The 23,949-nt window shown below is 48.5% G+C and overlaps 1 protein-coding gene across 1 annotated transcript; it reads left to right on the forward strand.

Moving 5' to 3' along the window:
• Window positions 1-15,689, forward strand: Ankk1 (ankyrin repeat and kinase domain containing 1). The gene is given in 14 exon segments (XM_052189356.1): window positions 1-60; window positions 4,536-4,748; window positions 4,750-4,916; window positions 5,217-5,257; window positions 9,766-10,051; window positions 11,081-11,233; window positions 11,566-11,615; window positions 12,088-12,243; window positions 12,843-12,961; window positions 13,532-13,568; window positions 14,411-14,787; window positions 14,789-14,903; window positions 14,906-15,646; window positions 15,649-15,689. Coding segments are annotated over 14 exon segments (2,556 nt in total).
• The last annotated feature ends 8,260 nt before the right edge of the window (window positions 15,690-23,949 follow it).

A 23,949-nucleotide genomic window follows, 5' to 3' on the forward strand; every position in this document is an offset into this window, starting at 1 on the left:
ATGAATGGGAAATGGAAAAGCAAGCAGGCACACGTTGAGGACAGCAGCCAGGGTCGGAACGTAAATGTCCACCCATTGGCTCATGAATTTGAACAGTTGATCCCCAGCAGGTGGGGCTGTTTGGGAGGTTTGGACCTTTGGGGTATATGACCTCGTTAGGCTAGTAGAAGTGGTTCACTGAGGGGTAGGCCTTGAGGGTTGTGCCCCTTCTGGTTTGGGAACAAATTCTGTTCCTTTTTGGTCTGTACATCCTGTGTGGAGCACTGTCAAGTGCTCCTTCAGCCATGGAGCCACAGATTCCTTCTACCACGCTGTTTCTCTTCTGAGGCACTGGGGTTCCCCAAAATCAGGAGGCAAACTAAACCCCTCCTGCTTTAGGTTGCTTCTGTCAAGTGTTTTGATCACAGCGGTGAGAACAAAGCCTTCTGCGCTGCTGCTTTCAAAACTCATTCCTAGGGTAACCTACCGAGTCAGGCAAGCACTCACGCCTGCAAGAGTCGATTCGGTTTCTGTGAGTAGCGTGAACCCTCTTAACAGCTTGGTCTCCTTTAAATGCTCATCTTGCCCCCAACTTCTGAGTTTCAGAGGGGATAAACATTAGAATCTCAGCCCCCAAAACACTCATCTTTCTCACAATGCAAAGCACAGTGATTCCCGCCCAACAATTCACAGATTCTCAGTTTGGTAGTCTGGAAGCCAGCTGTGTAAAATCAGTCCCAAAAAAGCATTTCTCTTTTAAGGTTCAATGGCAGGGACCTGAAGAGATTGCTCAATGGTTAAGAGAGCTTGTTGCCCTCGAAGAGAACCAGAATTTGGTTGCCAGCCCTCATGTCAAACAGCTCACAACTCTCTGGAAGTCTACCTCCAGGAAATTGATAGGACCCCGGATTATGGCTTCTGTTAGCACTAGTACACGCATGTACATGTGCACACATAGACATTTAAAAAATAAGGTTCGGTGGGAAAACAAGTGCAGAGTAAGTATCCCTAATGCAAGGGAGGGACAGGCCAGTAGAAAGAGGGAACAGCTCCCAAACACGTCCCAAACCTAAGACAGCATATACTAAATCTTACACCTGGAAGATAATCTTTCACTTCAAAGGCACCATTTTAGATACACTTAGTGGGTTGGACCCCCAAGTGTGAATTAGCCAGACCCTATGGCTTGCTTTTTCTGGGCTTTGTCCTCTGAGGTTGGAATCTGATGACCTCAGCTCTTCCACGCAGGCTTTACATTCTGGTGGCTCCGAGTCCTAAGATCTCAACAATAGCCTAGCCACTGCAGCTATACCACAAACTGGCCTGGGGGGACCCTACAGTGGCTCAAATGCCACATTCCTTCTCAGTGTGGTCCTCCTAGGGGTTCACTTCTGTAGTCTGTATCTATGAATGTATCTTTTGAGATCTAGGTGGAAAAGAGCCATGACTCTATGAATCTTGTATTATTCTCCTACATAAGCACCACATGCCAATCAAGCATACAATTTGCACTTTAATATCTGAGTCAAATGGCATTCCTGGGGCTGGAACTGTTTAAGCCTTGTTTGAATTAACCAAAGGATGTTATGCCAGGTTTAAGGAATGGAGACATGAGTTGGTCAATGGTCTCATCCTGCACTTAGGGTGCTAGAGACAACCCCGGGGATCTCTAAAATGACCTCAGAACTGCACCCAAATGTCCCCATTTTAGACCCCCACTCACCCCGCCCCCACCCCCGACTCACACACACCATGTTTCTGATGAACCACACCAGGCTCCCTTCCTTCTGCACTAATCTCACAATTAAAAAGGAATTTCTTGTCTTCACACTTGCACACTTTCTCTCTCTGTGTGGCAGGGTTGAAATTTCCTGCTTTACTTTTAATTATGCATTCTGCCCCTGGCTTTGTGGTAGGTTCATCCAAACACAGCTTAAGCAGTCCCTTTGTGCTCACAAATCGCCATGTGTGACCACGAGCAGCCTGAAGCAGCGAGAACATTTGCTGCTCAGTTTTTCTGCCAGATTTCCTAGTTCATCGCTCTGACTTGCATGAGCTCCTCGGACCCAGAGAGAATCCAAGCAAATTCTTTGTCGGTTTATAACAAGATGAGCCTTTGTTCTAAGGGCTCCTCCATCTGTACCTAAGATCTCATTCGTGTGGTTTTACTAGACACATTTCTACCAGCATATTTATTAGGTGTCTTGAGTGCTACAAAAAGCCACCTGGCAAAAGTGTTTATTTGAGCTTCAGATTTAAGGGTTGATCTAGCTCATTATGGTAGGGAGGTCCTAACAGCAGGAGTGTTGGGCAGCTGTCCACATTGTATACCAGGGAGGAGGCAGAGAGACAGATGCATACTAAGGCTTAGCTTGTTTTCTCCCTTTAATTTAGTCTAGGACCCCAGCCCATGGGGATTGTACCGCCCACATCCAAGTGGGTTTGACATCTTTGAAAATAAGTCATATTTTATTTCTTGCAGGTGTGGCCACCTCCACCATGGTCAAGACAGGGAACAGTGTCCTTGTAGAGATTTTGCAGCTGCGTTCACATTTCTCTACATCCCACTTTTGACATCTGTCACCCTGTTTCCCATCCCTACAATTGCGTCATTTCAAGACTGTGAATGGGGACATGCAATATATACGCCTTTTAAATCTGCTTTTGGAAAACATAATTCCCCAGTTGTGCCTGGCAACAGTCTCTGAGAATCGTTCCCTATCGTATATCTGCCTCAGTGTGTTCACCCTTGTGCCCGCTCAGCTGTTCCAGACATTTTTGATATTCCATAGGAATCTACAACTCCCAGTCAGGTGCAGGTTTTTATGTGAACATGGATTTCATTTCTCTGGGGTTTATTTCCCCAAAGGACAATTGCTAGGTCATTTAGCATATACATGTTATATATACTCAGAGACTGACTCACTGTCTTGCAGAGTAGCTGGGTCATCTGTATCCTCAATAGCAATGTTTATATGGTGCGTTTCCTCAAGGGTATTTGTCCTTGATATTACTTCTCTTACGTGTACATTGACATCTCTTTGTAGCTCCACTTCACTTTTATTTATTGGCTAATGACATTGAGAGTATTCTCGGGACCTTATTTGCCATCTGTGTAGCTTCTCCAGTAAAATGAACTTGAGTCTCTTCTCCATTTTCTAACTGGATAAATTATTTTGCTTGTTTGCCATTAACTTTGAAGATATCCTTATATATCCTAGGAACCAGCAAAACATGGTTATCCACGAGTCAGCTCACAAACATCTTCTCCCTGTGTGCAGTTTATCTTCTTATCATCTTCCTGTGATCTTTCCCAGAGTGAATATATTTCACAATTTTCAGTTTATTAATTTTTCAATTTATGAGTCATACTTGTGGTATTTAAGTCAGTCCTTGCGGGTTTTTGTTTTGTTTCATTGTTTCTGTCTTACCCTAGGCCATACACAGTTCCTTACCGGGCCAGGTGCAATGATACACCTCTAATCTCAATGCTTGGGAGCCAGAGGTAAGAAGGTCGTGATTTCAAGGTCAGCCTTGTCTCCATATGATATCAAGATGAGTGGAACACATAGTAAGACCCTGCCTCACACATGTAAAGGGGAAAAGAATATTTTTCTAAAGGTTTTATGTTTGTTTCATATTTGATTCCATGATCCATTAGATTTTTATATTTGTATAAGGTGTGAATGGATAGATATTCCTGTTAACAAATCATTCTATAAAGGTGGAGAAACCCAGCGAGATCTGATAAAAATAAAAACAAGGCCCAATAACTGGTAAGGAGAAACAAGGCTAACATCACTGCTATGTGTTATCTCTTCCCCCTCCCCTCCTCTCCCTTTCCCTCCCCTCCCCTCCCCTCCCCTCCCCCTTCTCTTCTTTTCTCCTCCCTAAGGAGCATCTGCCCCAGCTTCCTGAATGCATTCATTCCTTTACAGTGACCAGTCCTCCCCTCAGCACACAAGCTAACATTGGAGCCTGTTGAAACACGCCCAGCATGTCCTCTCTGCCACGTTTGCAGTGTGGACAATGGAGACAGACAGATGGGCAACTTCCCTGTATGCAAATGACTTGTCCTTCTGGTTTGGACAAAGTCTTCTTTGGCTTTCAGCAGCTTCAAGTATGACAGAACTGCCGAGTCACTGCACTGACTCTAGGGGGCGCCCGAGTGCTCAACCTTTGTCAATCCTCAGGAAGGCTGACTTTTCCTAGAGTTCACCCAAATACTTTGTCCTGGCGAGACGAAAGGAGGAAACACATGCGCTATAGTTGCTAGAGGCAAATGCTGTCATTCCCTACCCCACCCCACCTCCACTTCCCCGATGCTCAAGTTCTCTGCGGAGGGGTGGGAGGAAAATACAAAGCAGCCTGCTCCCACTTAGCATTGGCCCACAATGCCAGGTCAGCCTCTCCTGCTGCGATCTGACTCCCAGCCGCAAGCTCAACTCTGCCCCTCCCTAACTCGGCTAGCTTAAGCTAGCCGGAGCCAATGAAGGAAAAGCTACCTGAAAGGGGCATCCCCTCTTCTAGGACCAGCTCTTTCCTCCCTTCTGCAGCCTTGGGCTCGGGCTCTGGACTGGCTGGGTTTCTCCACCTGCAGAAGGACCAGCTCACCTCATCATGCCCACCCTCCAAGACCTGAAGAGCAGGAAGCAAAGGCTCCTGGAGCCACCCAGCTTGCCACCAGAGGAAGGTGCAGTGCAAAAGGCACAGGGGAGTGTGTGCTGCCACAGAGGAGCAGGAGGCTCCCGGATGCCATGGTGGTCGCTCGGCCCCTTGGGGCAGCAGCTGAGCAGCCTCATCCTCTTCACCCGTGATAATTTTGAGGAAGAATGGCACCTAGTAGCCAGTGGTGGCTTCAGCAAGGTGTTCCAGGCAAGACACAAGCACTGGAGGACCCAGTATGTCACCAAGTGACTCCAGAAGGAAACCACCAAGTAGCTGATGGCCCGCTTCCAAAGAGCAGAGACTGAGGTAAAAAAAAAAAAAAAAGGTTTTGGTCTAAGGGGCTCAGAGGAACAGGATAAGCTGGGGTTGGGGTTGACGGTTCAGGAGCTTTTAAAAGAGCCCTGTGGTCTGAATTTCCTCAGACTAGGCTCGTTCTCTGAACCGGAAATACAACAAGCAATGTCTGCTTGTTGGCATCCCAAGAGGTCAAAGGTGAATAGGAACCGCCTTGCAAAAGTTCCTTTGTCTGCCTGGCCTCTCACCCTTACTTTGCCTCCTTCTTGTTGTAGGATGATGTTTGAACACCCCTCTTTGCCCCCATCCTTTCAGGGTAGGGATGAGCTTACCAAGAAATGTGACCTTTTGCTCAGTGACCTATAATTTGTCACCCTCTCTCTTTCCATGCCAGCCACTGTAGGCTAAAGGAGCCGGAACCCTAGACATTGCCCCAGTAGAATAGCAACAGTTAGCTAATGCTGCACTGCTGGCCTTTCACAGGGGATTATCGGAGGCAGGGCCCAGGTCATTTGTCAGCTAACATAAATCCTACTGGGAAGTCAAGTCCAACATCCCTTGCTATCTGTCTGCTTAGGATCCTGGCTGTCAGAGTTTGTGCTACAGCCACTTCTTTGTTAGCGCCTCTGGCCTTACTGCGTGCCCTGCTCTGTGCTTCCTCTTACTGCCAGGAAGGAGACATTCTGGGGTGTTAGGCCCGAGTGTGAAAACATGCCCACCATAACACCTCCAGGGGCGTCAACTGGACACCAGTGGCTCTTACCTGGATGGTATTGTGTATTGATGGCATCCCAACAGCAGCTTCTGTATTAGCTCTTTTCTTGGCCTAGAGTGTTCTTAGCTTAGGGCCAGGTATTAGATTTATCCAAACCATGTATCGTCTTTGCAATAAAGAGCATGAGAAGAGCTAGTGAGCTGACTCAGCATACAAAGGCATTTGCTGCCAAGCTGGATGACCTGAGTTTGATGCTCAGGACCCACATGGTAGAAGGAGAGAGGTGGCTCCCGCAGGTTATCCTGTGACTTCCACACCCATTTATATGGGTGGCGACACATGCTCATTCACACACACACACATGCACACAAAGAAATATGTTTTTAACAAATAGCATGAGAAAGTACATGGTGTTGATCTGCCTGTTCTGACTTTGATAAAAACTGCAGCCGGTTTTCCTTCCCAAGTTCTTAAGGCTCATTGAGTGTTAAGTAATTCATTGAGTGTAGCTAGTGGATGGCTATCTTTGGAGCTTTACGATTATTGCTTTATTAGACCCCACCCCCCACCTATCCATCCATCCACTTAATGAAGGCTAACTGCTCTTTACTGTGTGCCCAACACAACACGGGCCCCTGGAAGGAAGCAATGAGAGAAGTAGACATGTTACCACTCTTTGGATCTTGCAGCTTCGAGGAGAGACGTTAAGTACAATCTGAGTGCTCTCCTATGACACAGGCAGGAAACAAATCAGGTATAGTCCTTTGAGCTACTCCTGACAGAGCTTGCCTAAGATCAGAAAACCTCCCCTGAGAAAGTTACCCTGGAGCTAAAATGTGAAGAAAGAGTGTGACTTAAGCAGATGAGGAGAAAGTTTACGTGCAATGGAACGTGTAAAGGGCCTGTGAGGAGGGGCGTGGCATGTACAGAGGTAAGGAAAGGGCCTTATAGCTGGAGTTGAAGATGTGAGGGTGTGGGGGGGGAGGATGTGGGGGGGGAGGAAGCCACTGAAGGGTTTGCAACCAGGCTGGAAACCAAGTGTGGATGGGAATCAACCAGATGTGCAGCTTACAGAATGGACTAGATGGGATACAATGAATGCTATTCTTCTCAAGGCCAGGCATGATGGAGAGCCAGATTGTAGTGCTGGTAGTGGAGATAGAGGTGAAGGAAGGATGTTGAGGAGTAACATGACCTTGTGCTAGTTGACTGTGGGAGGTGCAGCAAAGAAGACTGCTGAGGTCTACACAGCTTGACCCACTAGGATGCCACTCTGTGACAATAGTGCCCTGAGTCCTGCTAGTGTCTGGCGCATAGTTATTGTCAAATAGATTTGTTGAATGATGGCCTTGGCAGAAAAAAGGACCAGGTTTGAGGACTGTTATAAGTCCACAAATGCTAAACATAAGATAGCCTTCAGTCAACAAGTGTTGTCAAGGGTACACATATATTATAATTAATATTCACGTCCTGTGTATTTTAGGTAGTAATTGAAGCCAGGGCAGAGACAATATCATCCACTTTAAACCCAAAGTGAATGGTTAATGCTCAAGATCCTTCCCTCATGGGGCATAGAGTCTAATGAAGGCAACAGCGAGCAGATAAACAAATACAGTTTCTATTTAAAGCATTTAGGGCTACTAGATGTTTTCTCAACTGATTAAAAAATAAGGAGAATTGAGTAGTGATAAATTGATTTGGCCTAGAAATATTAACCTGTGGGCCATCTGCGTGTGCATGAGTCAGAAGAAATGGAGCTGAGGTCATGTTGACAATTATACAGGTTTGTTTCTGAAATACTCACTAATTAAGATGACCCAAGTTGTCTTTGGAGTAGATGAATGATTAGGCCATGACGTTCTGTGAGAGAAGGTGTCTTGGCAAAAGAGACAACTCTGCAGAATTCCTGGAGTGGCGACACACTTGGCACATGGGCAAGGGGGTGGATGGGCTAGGAATCGATGAGGTCAGAGAGTTATGGCAGGGGTGAGCGTGAGGAGATTACAAGGACCTCTGTCAGGCTTTGAGAGGCCCTTGTCTTCAACTCTGAGGGAAAAGAATTCCATCGCATGCACAAACAGAGCAGTGATTTTTGTTTTTAAGATTTCTTTTTTATTATATGGGTGTGTGGAGGCCATCTGTGTGAACATGAGTGCAGGTGTCCACAGACTCAAGAGGCACCAGGTCCACCTGGATCTAGAGTTTCACCTGACTGTTGGTCATTTCATATGGGTGCTAGGAACAGAGCTTGGATCCTCTGCAAGGAAGCATGCACTCTTAACTGATGAACCATCTCTCTATCCCCTGCTATATACATTTTATATTTAAAATATTTGGGACAACAGCAGAAAGGCCATTTAGGAAGTTTGGGTTCAGAGGTAAAGTGTAAATGGCAGAGGTGGTAAGAAGTCGCCAGATCCTTGCTGAATTTCAGTGATGGACTTGGTGGTGAGAATGAGATAAAGATGAATTGAAGACCCATGGAGGATGAGAAGCATATGGCTGAGATGCATAAGGCTAAAGGAGGAGACAGTCTTACGGGGAGGCTGAGAGACAAGCTTCTGACGTGTGCAGTACCAAAGCGCCAAGTGTCTGATTGGAGATGCCGATGGGGAGAGGAGAAAGTAGGATACGGGATGGGATGAGCAGAGCATCTTAGACGAGCACAAGGGCCGAGCATTCGAAATTAACCAAGGAGACAGAGGAGAGCACAGAGACTGCATGGGGAGATGCCGGAGAAGGTGGACATGACCTGGGGAAGAGAAAAGAGATCAGAACAGTCTGCCCAAGCAATGGGAACCGAGGCCAGAGAGATGAAACCTACTGACGAAGTCGGTGTGGCTGGGAGCTGGGAGGGCCAGTTACTATTATTCCTATTCTGCAGTTTCAAGCTGCGGACCAGAGAATCCTCTGTCCCAAGTCATGCGTATCTCAAGTGGGAGAATGAAGCTGTGAGAGCGGCATGCTGTTACCAAAAGTCCCAGTAATGTGTCTGCCTTGGGGCAGAGATTATTCTGTTTTCTACACACCAAAGAGAGGAAGGACATTAAAACCCCCTCAGACCCAGCTGGAATAGCAGAGAAGACCTGGGGGAAGCCAGCCCTGTGGTAACCAGCTGCTCAAATGTTTGGAGAGCAGTAGATGTTCCCGGAGGTCAGACCCTCCACTGGTTTCCCAGGGTGACCCTCTGAGCACATGTGAAGAGCACCCCACGGCAGCATTAGCACAGCTTTGCAGACACTTCACTTTTTTTTAAACACCGTCCCTCCTTAATCCCCATTCCCTCGATCCCAAAACAGTCTCTTGCAATAAGCGTATTTACAGTTCTGTGGGCACACACAGTGCAACGAGCAAGTGGACCTGCCGTGCTTCTTTTTCAGGGTTTCCCTTTAAGTCCTGATTTCAGTTCATTCCCACAAAGATGTATTGTGCGGTGCATGGCAGTATGTGTGCGGGGAGTGGGGCAAAGAGTGCTAATTATAGTTCATCTGTAACACAGACTACTCTGCATCCATTAAGGACCGTGCTTCAGGAGAATAACAGTGCAGGCAAGTAATAGAACATAGGAAAGGAGAGACTCCTGGAAAACGTCATGAAAGAATATACTAAAATGTTAGTCAAGGCCAGCTCTGCAAGATTTTTCTTCTTTACAGCTCTCTGCATCTCCTAGGTTTTCTACGAGGTGCGTGTATTATTCTCATAATCAAAATGGTAACAGATGCTATTTTAAAACAGGAGCATGAAGCATAAGACTGGTCTTCCAAGAGCTCGAAAGCTGCTAGGGAAGATGAACATGTAAGCAAGTGGGCAGGATAAATGGTAGGTTGTGTTCCAGGCTTTGTGTAGCGGGCTTTGCAGGATGGATAGACTCCCAAGACTGCAAACCTCTCGCCCTTTCATTGATAGCAGCTTGAGCCCCAGGCCTGGCTGCCTGCTGGCCCGCCTACAGCCTCTCACTTCGCTCCCACTCTGTTGGAAGCCCCTGAGGCTTCTCTGGGTCTACTTAGCTTGTGGCATGCTGAGTTAGTGCGTTTTGCCACTTGCCCTGGTAATTTCTGATGCCCTTCCCCCCCCCTCCCATCCCATTCCCGACTCTCCACAGCCCTGAGGTGATTTGCCCCTTGAAGAAGCAGTCGAAATGGAGAAGATTAAGTTTCAACACATCGTATCCATCTATGGGGTGTGCAAGCAGCCCCTGGGCCTGGTGATGGAGTTCATGGCCAATGGTTCCCTGGAGAAGACACTACCTACCCACAGCCTCTGCTGGCCACTCAAGCTCCGCATCATACACGAGACCAGCTTGGCCATGAACTTCCTCCACAGTATCAAGCTACTCCTGCTCCACCTGGATCTTAAGCCAAGCAACATCCTGCTGGACAACAACATGCATGTCAAGGTGAGGGCCCCGATGATGTACACTAGACCTCTTCCATGTAGCAGGATTGTCTACATGCCAATCAATGAAGCAGCCAAGAGCTTGAGCCATTTTTGTTTGAATAAATAGTGAACACAGTATTTAAGTCCGAAACAGAGATGGATGAGTAGACAACTTTGGGACATGAGAGAGGCTATGATATCCACAATGTTCTCTGGGCCACACTTCTTAAACTGGTAGAATAATCTCTACCACTCATGTTCTTTGTCTGAGGAAGGAATGAATATAAATGAGATTTTTAGTAAATCATGATGGCCTTTTGCTTCAGTGCTCAAACCTTCAATAATATTTTTTATGCCTTTGAGACCTTTGCACATTCTCTTAACCCCCTCTCTTCAGCTAGCAAAGTCCTAATCATGTCTCACCTCAGATTAGCCATCACCTCCTTGGGGAGACCTTTCTTGATCTCCCCCATCAGGGCCTCTTACATCCTCAAGTCACACTTTTGGTACTTCATGTTCTGACCCTAGTTGTGATACATAAGCATTCTACAAAACCTTTTTTAAGCTTAGGCAAAGTTGAAGAGTAACAGCAGGTAAGGGGTCTCAAACATGAGTGAAACTCGTTCTTAATGCACGTATATCCTATGTGAATACCTAGACATCATGAGAGTATGGGTTTTAAAGAGGCATCTCAATACCCAATCTCAGTGTCCAATGATGGAGGACAGTCTGACAGGCTAGAAGCAGAGGATAAACAGATGGTGTGAGCGATTCAGGATTCATGGAGATGGGAATAAGAAGGACGTTGGAGATGGACAGATTCCCAGCCTACAGATGAGGAAACTGAGGTTCTGCAAACATGAATAACTGGTTCAAGATCATCTAGGCAGTGGGTAATAGAACTGGGAGACAATAAAGCTGCAAGCCACGTGAGCTGAACTAACACGGGACATGCTGACAATGGCAGGAGTGGGAAGGGGACCACAGGTGACTTCTGGAAGGTGTCTGTGGCTGCCCTGTCCTTGACATCTATCTGGCGTTCTCCCGGGTTTCAGATTTTGGCCTGTCCAAGTGGATGGAGCAGTCAACTCAGAAGCAGTACATTGAGAGGTCAGCTCTGAGGGGCACACTGAGCTACATCCCTCCTGAAATGTTTCTGGAGAATAACAAGGCTCCAGGGCCTGAATGTGATGTGTACAGGTGAGTGGGCAGCTGGGCTCTGTGTCATGTGGCAGGCTGCTACCCTGGCTGGGTCCCTACTGCTAACAGGCAAGGTAGGAAAAGGACTGGGACTGCTTCTTCCATGTGTTGATGAAAAGGGAAAGAAGAGTGGCACCTGGAGACACTTTACCTGGGACTGTAGAGACTGTGGGGTCCCCTGGCTAAAGATTATGGATACTAGATCAAGTAGGCTATTGGGTTCCTCTGACTACAGATGAGGAATACTAGATCAAGTAGACTGTGGGGTGCCCCTGGCTAGAGGTCATGGATACTAGACTAAGTCTCTCTGTTAATATATTGTCCCACTGCAGTTTTGGGATTGTCATCTGGGAAATTCTCACTCAGAAGAAACCCTATGCAGGTAACATGATCATGGTTCAGGGCTGGGGGAGGCTAAGGTTGGAGAACATAGGACAAGTGATGGATTGTATGAACCACAGCATGAGCTCCTCGTGCATTTCTACCCTACTCTGCCCTCTCTCTGTGTCTCCAAGTGCTAGAACTTCTGAAATAGCGAGCAAGCATCAGTCTTGACTGTGCTTAACGACTTTAATACTCAAGCCCCTGCACTTTACAGTGTGGAAGTCAAAGCCTTCCCCTGGGCCTGTTTGTCTATTCTTCTGTCTTTGCCCGGAGAAAGGATGTAATAATCATGTTGAGTCTTTGCTAGAGCTGGACCAGTGACTTAGCTGCTCAGTCGGTGCCTCAGCTAGGTCCCAGACTCAACTGTCTGCTCACTAAGCATGTATAGGACACCCACTGCATTCCTGTCCTGTCAGGATCCTCCCAACTTCCACCCACGTGCCAGTCATCACTAGACTCTTCCCTTACAGGGCTCAATATGACGACCATTATCATTCAGGTAGCTGCAGGCATGAAGCCCTCCTTGCAGGATGTGTCTGCTGAGTGGCCAGAGGAGGCTCATCAGATGGTGGACTTGATGAAGCTTTGCTGGGACCAAGACCCCAAGAAGAGGCCCTGCTTCCTAAGTATCTGCCTATGATTTCCTACCCAGGAGCTAGAGAAGGAGGGACAAACAATAGACTTCTCCTGAGACCCATGCAGAGACACCCTTGGCATTAGAACTCAAAATGATATATAAGACATCTTCAGGGTGGGGCTGTGAGGCAGGTTCTCTGAGCTGCACAGCTGAGGATGGATTTTGTTAGATAGCGCTCTCTGTGTGCCTAAGGGAGGTAGAGTCAGCAAATAGAAACCACAGCATCTGACCCCAATCCTGTCACTGAGTTCTGTAGCTATCTCTAGAGACTTTCAATACTGTGGAATCTTTAAGGTCATAGAAGGAGTGGAATGAGGTTCTCTGATCATCTAGGGGTAGGCATGTTAGAAATCGTCTGATCCTTGCCTTCTCTTTCTGTGGAAAAAAAAAAAGGTTTTACCTTCAGAGGGTCACCAAGTTGTCAAGTGTTGGGCTCAGTTTTCTACATCATTGTGGGCAAATGAAAATATACAGAAATCTAGGAACATGTTTAAGAGAACATGGGGAACATCAGAATATCTGAAATGTAGTAAGTACCATTGAGCTTTTCTGTTCTTCTTTCCTCTCTCCCTACTCCTTGTGGAGCAGATGTGACCATCAAGACAGACATGTTGCTGTCCCTGTTCCAGAGCCCTGTGGCAGACCCTGAGGGTGAAGCCCTGACCCTGAAGGTATCTTGCAAGCCATCACTGAGCCAGCCCCATAAGGTGGATATGACAGGCTAGGCAGGCCACTGTAGGGATACTGGAAACCACTGTGTGACATCAATAGTCTCTGGATAGCCGGAGAGAGAATATACAAAGGCTGTCATTTATAAGGCCACTTGACTGCTGAGGGAGATTGGGGACTCTAAGCCAAGCTAGCCTATACTTAGCTCTCTAATCCAGGGAGACTAGCTGGAGGCTTCCAGAACCACAGGGGAGGACACCTTTCCTTATTTACCCAACTGTTCTCTAAAGGCCATGGGTGCTGTGGCTAAGAGTCCCTCGGAAGGACCTTATCCTAAGCTGTCACTCTGGATGTCAACATCATCCTTCAGGTCTCCTGTTCCTACTCTGATATAGGAACCGACAGGGACTATCAGGGGTACCATGGACTCTCTAAATGAAGGCCAGGCCTCAGAACACCCATGCTTAGTGATCTCTTCTCTACATGTACTGGTGGGGCGGTGATATAGAAAGATCTCCCAGGAAGGGTAGGCTATAAATCTGGAGGGAGGAAAGGCAGGAAGGGCCAGAGCCGATCCCTGATGACCCACCCTGCACATTACTTTGTAGGTCAGCAAGGAGGTCAACGGGGAGGTTGCAGACAGTGGTGAGTCTGTGGTGCTGAGATGGGACCAGACTCCACATGGAGGAAAGGACAGAATCCATTCTCCTCACTCATCGTCCCTGCCCCCTCTCTTTCTTGGGCCTACTACACATAAGGGGTGGCTCAGAAATACCCAGACTCTTGGAGTTCCGGATCAGTTTCCTCTTCCTGGCTGTGCTCCAAAAAGTGTCAATTCCCTGTTTCTGCCCTGAGAGATACAACACTGGCTCTCAATACTGTCTTTCATTACACTTATTTGGGGGAAAAAATTAGAAAAAGATGTGTCCAGTGCCTACCTCGTACAAATCAGAATCTGTAGGGGTTGGATCTTAACAACAGTAACTGCTCCATTTTGAGACACTCGTAGAAATGGACCTGAAGATCTTATGGCACACAAAGTTCCAGAGCAGTCCTGACTTCCATAGCCTGACTCCCTCTCAGGTTCTTCTCTGAGCATCTTACCTGCCTCATCTGTCTTGCCACTGGTAAAATGAGCCAGCACTGTTCAACTCCCTTTGAAAGAGCTGCACAAGAAGGTTCAAAGAGGTCAAAAACTATCAGAGGCCAGGAGGTGCTTATGGGTGGAGTAATGATTTTCAAGCAGGCCTCCCAGCCTCAGCTCATCCTGCCTCCTTTGCAAACACACACACACACACACACACACACACACACACCACAGATTCAAAGCTCTAACAGAATCGGTGATCCTGGATACCATGAAAGTCATTGCTTTCAAGCCTAGGCTGTTTCTGGAAAGTGTCTCCGGGAGGCAGGGGCATGCAAAAGGTGATCTCTGAACAGGTTAGCATATAATAATTTTTTAAGCTATCCCTTTCTCTTAGCAGACTCTGGTGACTCCTTGAAGTGGATCCTACAGTTCTCAGACAGCAAGAGCTTGGTCCCAAGCGATGTCAATGAGAACAGAGTGACTCCCCTCCACTTTCTAGTGGCCAGCTTGGAACAAGTGAGGCTGCTGCTCTCCCATGGGGTTGATGTGGACTGCCAGACAGCCTCTGGCTATACACCACTGCTCATTGCCACCCAGGACCAGCAGTCCGACCTCTGTGCCCTGCTCCTGGCACATGGGGCTGATACCAACTTGGCAGATGAAGATGGCTGGGCTCCAGTGCATTTTACAGCCCAGAATGGGGATGACCACACTGTCCATCTGCTCCTGAACCACAGGGCCCTGGTGAATGCACAGGAGCACAAGGGCTGGACCCCCACTCCACCTGGCTGCACAGAATAACTTTGAGAATGTGGCATGGCTTCTGATCTCCTGCCAGGCTGACCTTAGCCCACGTGAGCCTGAGGACAAGACACCCCTCCATGTTGCGCCTGCTTTGGCCACATTGGCTTGGTCAAGCTGCTGACAAGACAGGGGGCTGAGCTGAATGCTCAGCAGAGAAACCTGAGGGCAACCCTGCACCTGGCAGTGGAGAGGGGCAAAGTGAGAGCCATTCAGCACCTGCTAAAACATGGGGCACTCCCTGATGCGCTTGACCTCAGCGGCTACAATCCTTTGCACGTTGCTGCAGCCAGGGGCAAGTACCTTATCTTTAAGATGCTTCTCAAATATGGAGTCAGCCTTGAGCTACGCACTCAACAAGGACGGACACCCCTGCACCTAGCAACTTACAAGGGCCACCTGGAGATCATCCTTCTGTTGGCCAAGAGCCATGCAGACCTAGATGCTCTTGGAAGTATGCAATGGCCTCCCCTGCACCTGGCTGCCTTCCGTGAGGAGGAGGGGGTGATGCTGGCACTGCTGCAATGAGGGGCCAATCTCAATGCTGCCGAGCAGTCAGGCTGGACTCCTCTCCACCTGGCAGTGCACGAAGGGACCTTCCTGGGCATTGTCCACCTTCTGGAGTATGATGCCGATGTCCATGCTTGCAACAAGGTGGGGTGGACACCTGCCCACCTGACTGCTCTCAAGGGCAACACAGCCATCCTCAAAGTTCTAGTCAAAGCTGGTGTGCAACTGGATGTTAAGGATGGAGTTGGCTGCACACCACCCCTGCAGCTGGCCCTCCACAGCCCAAAGCAGAGCATAGTGACCTTATTGAAGTGCAAGAAGCCTTTCTGGAAGGTTCTGAGCCTGGACCCCAGATAGAAGATTAGGTGGACCAAGGTTACCCAGGGTTACTTTTTTTTTAGAAAGAAAGAGGCTTATCAAAGGGAAACTTGTCATCGGAGGGGCTACATCCCACCTGCCCCTCTGACCTTGAGAGGAACCAGTGTCCTAGTGCCAGAAGGAAGTTGAGGGGTTCCAGCGAGCTGGGAAAGCTACAGACTGCCTCCAGTTATCTCCAGACCAGCTGTTCTCCGTTTTCTTTCAGTGAGCTCAAGATAAGCTTGTCTCCAGCCTCAAGACTTCTGCCGCCATTTGCCGCTTGCCTGTGAATAATGGAGCCCTGTGTCTCAAGAAACTCCCAAAAATACAGAAAAGGCCTCAAAATGAGGAGAAATGGCTCCTCTTGACTCCAAATTGTAGTCTAGAGGCTTTACCTTATGCTGAGGCAGGAGAGTCAGATACCTGCTCCAGATGGAAGATTGGGTGTAGCAAGGCTCCTTAGATTAGAGCACAGGGAATGTGCTCTTTGAGCTCAGAGGACATAGCTGTTCACTGCTAGTCTCAGCCGTGCTCCTGTCACCATAATGACCATAGCTTTTGCTGGCACTGGTCTCAGCCTCTGGTATCCTATCCACTCTCTTGGAAGTGTGGGAAGGATGTCTCCAAACTACAACTATGCTCTCATCTATGGGATGCCAGTTCCTTGTCTCCAGCCCCACACTTCTCTATTATAACCTGACCAGTATATGAGGTTCCAACCCCAGAGTAAACAAAGCAGGTGTTCTAATTCTTCCAGCTAGAAATGGATCAGCTGGGTATCCATGGGAGCTGGGGAGGTTAACATGACACATGTGTGTGTGGTGACTGATGCATCATATGTGTATATAACACATGTCTGTGAGGTCAGAACACAAGGACAGAGGCAGGGGGCAGCAGAGGGTAGTTGCATGACTTGTGTGATTTGTCTGGTGTGACGCATGTGTGATTTGTCTGACGTGGTCCATATTCCTACATAATGCTTGTGTGTTAGTTTATATGACAGGAGGTAGGGTAACTAAGAGAAGCTGCAGGTGTGTACATGATACATGCATGTATACAAAGTGTATTTGTAAATTCATGCATGGGAGAAGGCAGGGTAGCTAAGGAGAGGTGGAGATATGAATGCATAATGCATATATGTGTGTATGATATGTGCGTACATTCATGCATGGGAGGAGGCAGGGTAGCTAAGGAGAGGTGGAGATATGAATGCATAATGCATATATGTGTGTATGATATGTGTGTACATTCATGTGAGGGAGGAGGCAGGGTAGCTGAGACAGCGTTGGTAGTGAGAGAGTTTGCTGGGGTTGAGGCGGAGCTTCAGCAGCAGGGACTTCTTTTCCTGAGCAGATGCTCAGAGATTTGCTCTCTAGGAACACATATGGGCCATCCACCCACGGGACTACCCACCAGTTGTGGGCATGATGGGGAAACCCCAGGGCTTCTCATATGCACTGTGTGTTGGGAAGCCTGGTTCAGTGGTCAGTGAGGCAGTGGCTGTTGAGGAGTATGAGAATGGCAGGTTCTCCCTGATGCACCATCTCCCCACCCCATGAGCATCCTAGTTATCATCATGGGGCAAAAGATAGGGTGGAGAAGACTTGCTGCCCTATGTGCCACCCTGCGCTGGGCATGAGTTCACTTTGGCAACCTTACTTCCTCTGTCCTAGGGTCTCTGCAATAGCTCTAGGTGGGCTCCGGACTCTTTGGGACAGGCAAGGATGAGTCTCAGGTCAGCACTTGGCTGGATTGTGTCTTCGATTAGCAGCTATCAGACTAGTCTACATATTTGAATTTCCTAATGAGGGATTCTTTAAACATATCCTCAACCAATTCAAGCAGAATCTGCCCCCAGATATGAGTGAATTCCATGACTCCAGGGGCGTACCCAAGGCTGTTGCTGGGCCCTTTGTCAATAGACCCATGCCTGTCGCACAATGGGGATGGAAGTCTTCCCCAAGAGAAGTAGTAGAAACTCCTGGGGTCTGGGAACCATTCAACAGATTGTCCCACTCCCTGTTCTATGCCATCTTTCATCCCCCTATTCTATGCCAGCGGCATCTCCCCATTCTGTGCCAGCTACCTGCTGTGATTAAGAAAACACCCCCAGTTCTGTCTCCTAAAGCCATGAGCAGGAGGAGGGGACGATCAGGTCTGTGTGCCCCCTCTTGAATACTGACATAGATCCAAGTCAAGGAATCTGGAAGAACCAGAGGAGATGGCAGGGACTGCATATTCACACACAAGCAAGCATGAGCGAGCAACCAATGAGAGTCATGAGGTTGGGGCCACAGCACTAGATGGTGTCTGGCTTATCACATTAGGAGAGGTGTGAGGAAAACCTTGAATAAAAGTGTTGAGGGAATGTGCTGGTATTTGTTATCCAAGGCAAGGGTGTCGTGGAGGTATGGTCAGGACTGTGCCTGTGGGTCACTTTGGCTCTGATGACCATGGCCTTTTGGAGACTTCCTCAGATCCCTGATTCTTTGAATCACTCCCTCCAAGAACTAACAGAGGGCTCAGGCTTGAGCAACAGGACTTTGCTGTCTGCTGTATTCTCAAATTGCCCTAGACAGATACACATAGTGTCCATATTAAGCTTCGTTTGGACACACCTGCCTTCTCAGTTATTTAGGGATATTTTGGTTGTGTTGAAATTTCTTGAAGAAAGACCCTAGTAGGTTTCCACTGTGTTTAAATTACTACGGGTTGGGGTGCTAGAAACTGGAACCCTGATTTCTTTCTGGACACCTCTACTTGGAGGTGAACATTCAAATCATCCCAAAGTGAACATTAACCCCCATTCACAAACCTGCTCCTCACCCTTTGTTTCCATATTAATTAAAGGTTCCCCAAACTCCTAAAAGAGTGTGGGTGTTTCCAATAGGACTGTAAAGGAGGGAAGGAATTTTGGGGATCCACACTGCTTGGTAGGTAGGGTACCTCTAGTGGCTTGTGGGACTGAGTCCTTGAAACATGGTGAGTGTAAATGTGGTAAGTGTAGCCGAAGGATCAGGTTTTTAATATTGCTAAACTTAAGTAGCCATATTGGATAGAAGCAGCCCCTGACCTCTCCTTTCTCACCCTATCAAATCAATTTTCAACCTAAGCCTTGGGTTGATCAGAGAGAGCCTCCTGAATGATCTAAATGTTGGAGACGACATGGATGGAGCTCAGAAGGGCCAGAGGCTAGCATAGGAGGTACTCCATTAGCTCCAGAATGCCGGACGGATGCTTATTTCTATGGGCAGACAATGTGATGGATTTCCAGTGGGGAAACTCTAATGTCCATCTTGATCCTGGATCTTTGCCTCACTGTGAGAGAATGAGAAGAGAGCCTCGGCCTCTTTCCATGCAGAGGGCAAATAGAGTCTGATTGTCCATTGTATCCCAAAGATCCCAAGAAGCTGTGTGCGATGGGGAAGCTGGATGCCGTGATGGGGAAATTGGAATTCCAAACTATGACAGAGGATTTAGAGGTGGCTAAAGAAACTTGGGTTAGGGTCTTGATTTTATACTTTATTATCTGTAAGCTTTCCCTAGACAGGGAGGCCTGTGGATGCTCCAGCCCCGGGCTGTAGAAGCCTTTTAGATGTGAGGATACTATTGGACCACACAGAAACCCAGCATGCACCAGCACTCACCTTCACGCCATTTCTCTTCTGTCTTCCAGCTCTTGTCCCTTCTCATCAACACCTTTCCACTTACCTGCTTTTCCCTTACCATTTACAGAGGCAAATTCCTTTCCTATTCTAAACCCCTGCTTAGGTGACTTCTTGTGCTTTGAGGAGTCAGTGGGTGGTGAAACCCTCCCAGATATGGAAACAGGAGGAGCAGTGCACTTTAGCAAGCCACAGCCAAGGGAGTTAATCTGCAGACGGGAAGCTCCATTTGGCTCCTGTGAACTTCTCAGATAGGATGTGGACATGCAGTGATCTGCAGAAAACTCTAAGGGGCTAGAAATACCTATGGATGCATCCTTATAGCCCTGAAAAGACACGCTGGGGAGGGCGTGGAGTGAAGACAAAATGAGAAGCCAATCTCCAGGCTTGGGGGAGAGGGGAGAGAAGGCAGCAGGGCAGGGGATACCCCAGGGCCTCTGGACACACAGATGGCTGCTCCAGTCATCCATTCAGGATTCTCCCTTTAGGGAACACACCAGGTCCAGGGTCACACCACAACCTCTTCATGCTAACGCCACCAAGTTCCTATATCTGTGCCTGGTGGATCCCCGCCCCCACCCCCGCCACTAGATCCAGCCCATTAATGTCTACCTATGAAGCTTTTCCTGCTCGCCCTGTAGGAGAGGGCTGCTCCTCTTGAAGGCACTGAACTGACAACCCCTATTGTCTGGCCCCATTGCTTGCTCAGGTATACAACCTGGGCATTTTTATACCCCCTTTCTCCCCTCTTAGTGCCCAGGACACATGTGCTACCCATGGTGCTGAGTCTGATTATAGGCAATGGGGGCTGCAGCATTGTGTGCAATGCTGTATGAAGGGCAAAAGATGCAAGCCAGTCTAGCCTGTGGCAGGGGAGGCAGGCTGGAGAAGGAAGCTGAGAAATGTCACTAGGGTGGGCCCAGGCAGGAGACTTGAATACAAAGCCTGCCTGGGTCACAGCCATCTATGACTTCAAGTTGCTGAAAGTTCCTTAGCTCTAATCAAACCAATTAGCAGAACTTATGGCCTTAGGCTGCTGTCACATTTGAATCTGATGCCAAGCCTCTGAAAGGGCCAGGCAGTGAGTAAACACCTCGCATTTCAGCTTCTTGCCATTTCTTCTAAATGAGAGGAATTCTTTTGGAATAGAGCACAGATAATCAGGCTTTGGGGGCCTTGTGGGAATGATGCCTTCAGACACAGCTGCCTAATTTCTCATGTCAGTGCATTCTGGGAAGGAATGGAAGTTTCTTTATGGACCTTGAGGAGAGCTATAACCTTGGAGCACAACCTAGAGTCATGCTGAGTCACTGGTTGCAACCACCGAGACATGGTGGTGAAGATGATCTGCAGACTACAGTCCAGGAGTCTAGCAGAGCTTAATGTAGATCAAGCCGAATCTACATCACATCTGCATCCATAAGAACAGGGTAGAGTGGAGGCAAGGGGCTCTGCAGGCACATAAGGGGCTCTGCAGGCACATAAGGGGCTTTGCATGCACATAAGGGGTTCTGCAGGCACATAAGGGGTTCTGCAGGCACATAAGGGGCTCTGCAGGAACATAAGGGGCTCTGCAGGCACATAAGGGGCTCTGCAGGCACATAAGGGGCTCTGCAGGCACGTAAGGGGCTCTGCAGGCACGTAAGGGGCTCTGCAGGCACGTAAGGGGCTCTGCAGGCACGTAAGGGGCTCTGCAGGCACATAAGGGGCTCTGCAGGCACATAAGGGGCTCTGCAGGCACATAAGGGGGCTTTTAAAATGAAGTTGGGCTCCCTATGGTGCCACCTGGCGACAACAGAGCTTTCTAGACAGAGCAACAGCAGAAGCCACCTGGGCAGTGTGAATCCAGCAGTAAAATCGATTTGAACAGGGTCCTCTGTGCTTTACCCATAAACCTGGGGTGGACCTTTTATACCTTCTCCCTTAGAAGATGCTACATTTTCTCTCTACCAGCTTCCTGCTTGGTGTAGCAGAGCTACAGACATATAAGAAACAGGAAAGGAACTCGAGACGCGTGAAACCCTCAGACCCTAGCCTCTCTCCATCACTCTGTCCCTGCTCATTCTCCACCACCTGCTCCAGGGAACTGCTGTTCGTGTGGACCCCGGTTATCACCCTAAAGGTCTAGTCTCAAACAGGCTTTCTCTAGCTTAATAAAAGATTCCAGTTCCAACTACACTGCACAGAACAGATGACATACAATCCAGTCAGGGGTCCGGGCCTGTCACCCAGACAAACCATCCTCCTCAAGTGAGACCAGAGCACAGGAAAGGCATTCTGCAACCAAGAGGAGAGCATCCATGAAAACAAAGCCAAAGCTGTTCTGTTAGTGATAGGTTTCAAAATCAGATACAGACCCTGTCCTTGTGCCCAGGACAGTGAACCATTTGGCTCAGGGAAGACTGGGCAGCAGGCAAAGGAAGCCATGCAGTCTCTGGAGGCAAAGATGGTCTAAGAATGGGCTCCCCAGTAGGTAGGTGGGGACACTGGAAATATCAGGAAGGAAAATCCTGAGGCTTCCTTCCCAAACCCAACAAGAGAAAGGGTGGGGCCTTTTATGGAAAGTCAGAGCCTGGGATCCCCATTTCTGCTATGTGTTTCTGGGTCCCCTTCCTCCCATCCTTTGCTCCCAAGAGCTTAAGGGGGAGAGGGTGGGGCCCAGCCCTCCCCCTGCCCACTCTAGCTGTCAATCTGCTGTCTGGAAGAAAGACTTGAAGCCTCCTGACAATTGTGGGCAACTCTCTCCTGCCCCGCCTCCCGCCCCTGCCCTGCCCTCTTCCCCTTTTCTCTCTGACAGGGCTCTTCTCTGCTCTGTGGATTGCCTCCCCAACCCATTTTCAGGTCCCTTATCTATCTCTCTCTCTCTCTCTCTCTCTCTCTCTCTCTCTCTCTCTCTCTCTCTCTCTCTCACTGTCTCTGTCTCTGTCTTTCCTCCTCCTCCTCCTCCTCCCCTCTCCCTCCTCCTCCTCCTCCTCCTTCTCTTCTTCCTCTTCATCTTCCTCTGGTTTTCACTGCTGGTAAACTTGAGTACCTTCAAAAGACTTCTAATGACACAAACTTTAAATCTCCTAGCAGATCAAGATCATCCATCAGTCCTAGGGTGACAGCATGTCGTGTGTGTGTGTGTGTGTGTGTGTGTGTGTTGTGTGTCCATGTGTGCGTGCATGTGTGCAGGCATCTGTGTGTATGTGTCTGTGTGTGTGTATGTATGCATGTGTGTATATGGGGGAGTGTTGTTTTGTTTTGTTGGTTGATTGTTGGGTGGGTATCAGCAGCTCACAGTTTCCTAGGATTTCTGGATTAAATGAGGCTCTGATGCCTTCCAGTAGACAGCCACCAAGTCATTGGTAGCCGTGAGCTACACTAGAGCACCTGCTTAGCTTACTTTCTGGCACCAGGGTGCTCCTGGGGACAAGAGCCTTTCCCAAAGCTTAGCACTAGATTCAAGTTCAGCAGAAGATCAAAGTCCATAATTAAATGTTCAGGGCAAGTTAAGTGCTCCAAACTTTGGTGCTAAAAATATTATATTTAGCATGCAAATTATGCCCTGACAGTTCCCCAGAACCTGAGCCCGTGGGTGCTACTATCTTGTTTGTCATTATTCCTGATTTTAAGGTGCCAAGAACATTCCTCTTTCACTGGGTTGATTTCTATTTCACTTTTAAGGAGCCGGGCTTCTGTTGTTGGGGCAGTGCCAGCCTGGGACCCCGAGAGACTGAGCTGTGAATGAGCCTGGGAGTGAGAAGATGGATGCCTGTCCAGGCCACTGTCTCCAGGGTTTGCCTGTCTCACACTGCCCATGCCAGACACCAGACAAGGACAAGTCAGATATGAGCAAGCCCAACACCTCAGGGGCCACCTTTCCTGTGGAGCTCTCTCGGTCCTGTGGCTAAGATTAGTCCTGAAAAGGTACCACAATCCAGGGAGTAGGGGTAGCTGGATTCCCTATCATTGTCGCTTAAATGTTAAGGGTAGTGTTGACAGTGTTCAGGCCACCCAAGTGCCCATGGGAATGACTCTTGTCAAGGTTTTATTGGTTTGGTGCATGTATGGTGACGTTACAGAGTTGGAGCCCAGAGTCCTCCAAGCTGCAGCTTCTCCTCCTCACTCAGGGTCGGCCCAATGGTATCAGCAGCCCCAGCACCCCCATCCACAGCCTCCTCTAAGGCAGAGGCACCAGGAAGGAGGAGAAATGGGAGAGAGAAGATGTCAACACCCCCCGGCCGAAGAGCCCCAAGTTACCACCTGCAACTTCAGCTCCAACATTGGTCCAAGGCCCGACTTCCCAGGCTGCCCAGCATTTGCTGTGGGGAATGGATATGTCCAAGGTGTATCAAGAAGAGGCAGAGTGGATTGGAGGGTCAAGGGAGATCAGCTATTTTTCTCCTTACAGTCTCTCTAGGGGCCCTTGAGGATTAGAGTTGTTTTCCCCCAAAGGTTACAGAAACCCCATGGGATGCTATAACAAGGCAGGACATAGCAATACCAACTGCTATGAAAAGTAGGGACTCGCACTAGAGTTGGGGTGGAAAACAGATTTTCAGCCTCAGTTTCTCTAGGGTCCGTGGAGCTACCTGGTGTTGATGTGTGTCTCCCGACACTA

The sequence above is a fragment of the Apodemus sylvaticus genome, chromosome 7 (assembly GCF_947179515.1).
Source record: "Apodemus sylvaticus chromosome 7, mApoSyl1.1, whole genome shotgun sequence".
Lineage (NCBI taxonomy): Eukaryota > Metazoa > Chordata > Mammalia > Rodentia > Muridae > Apodemus > Apodemus sylvaticus.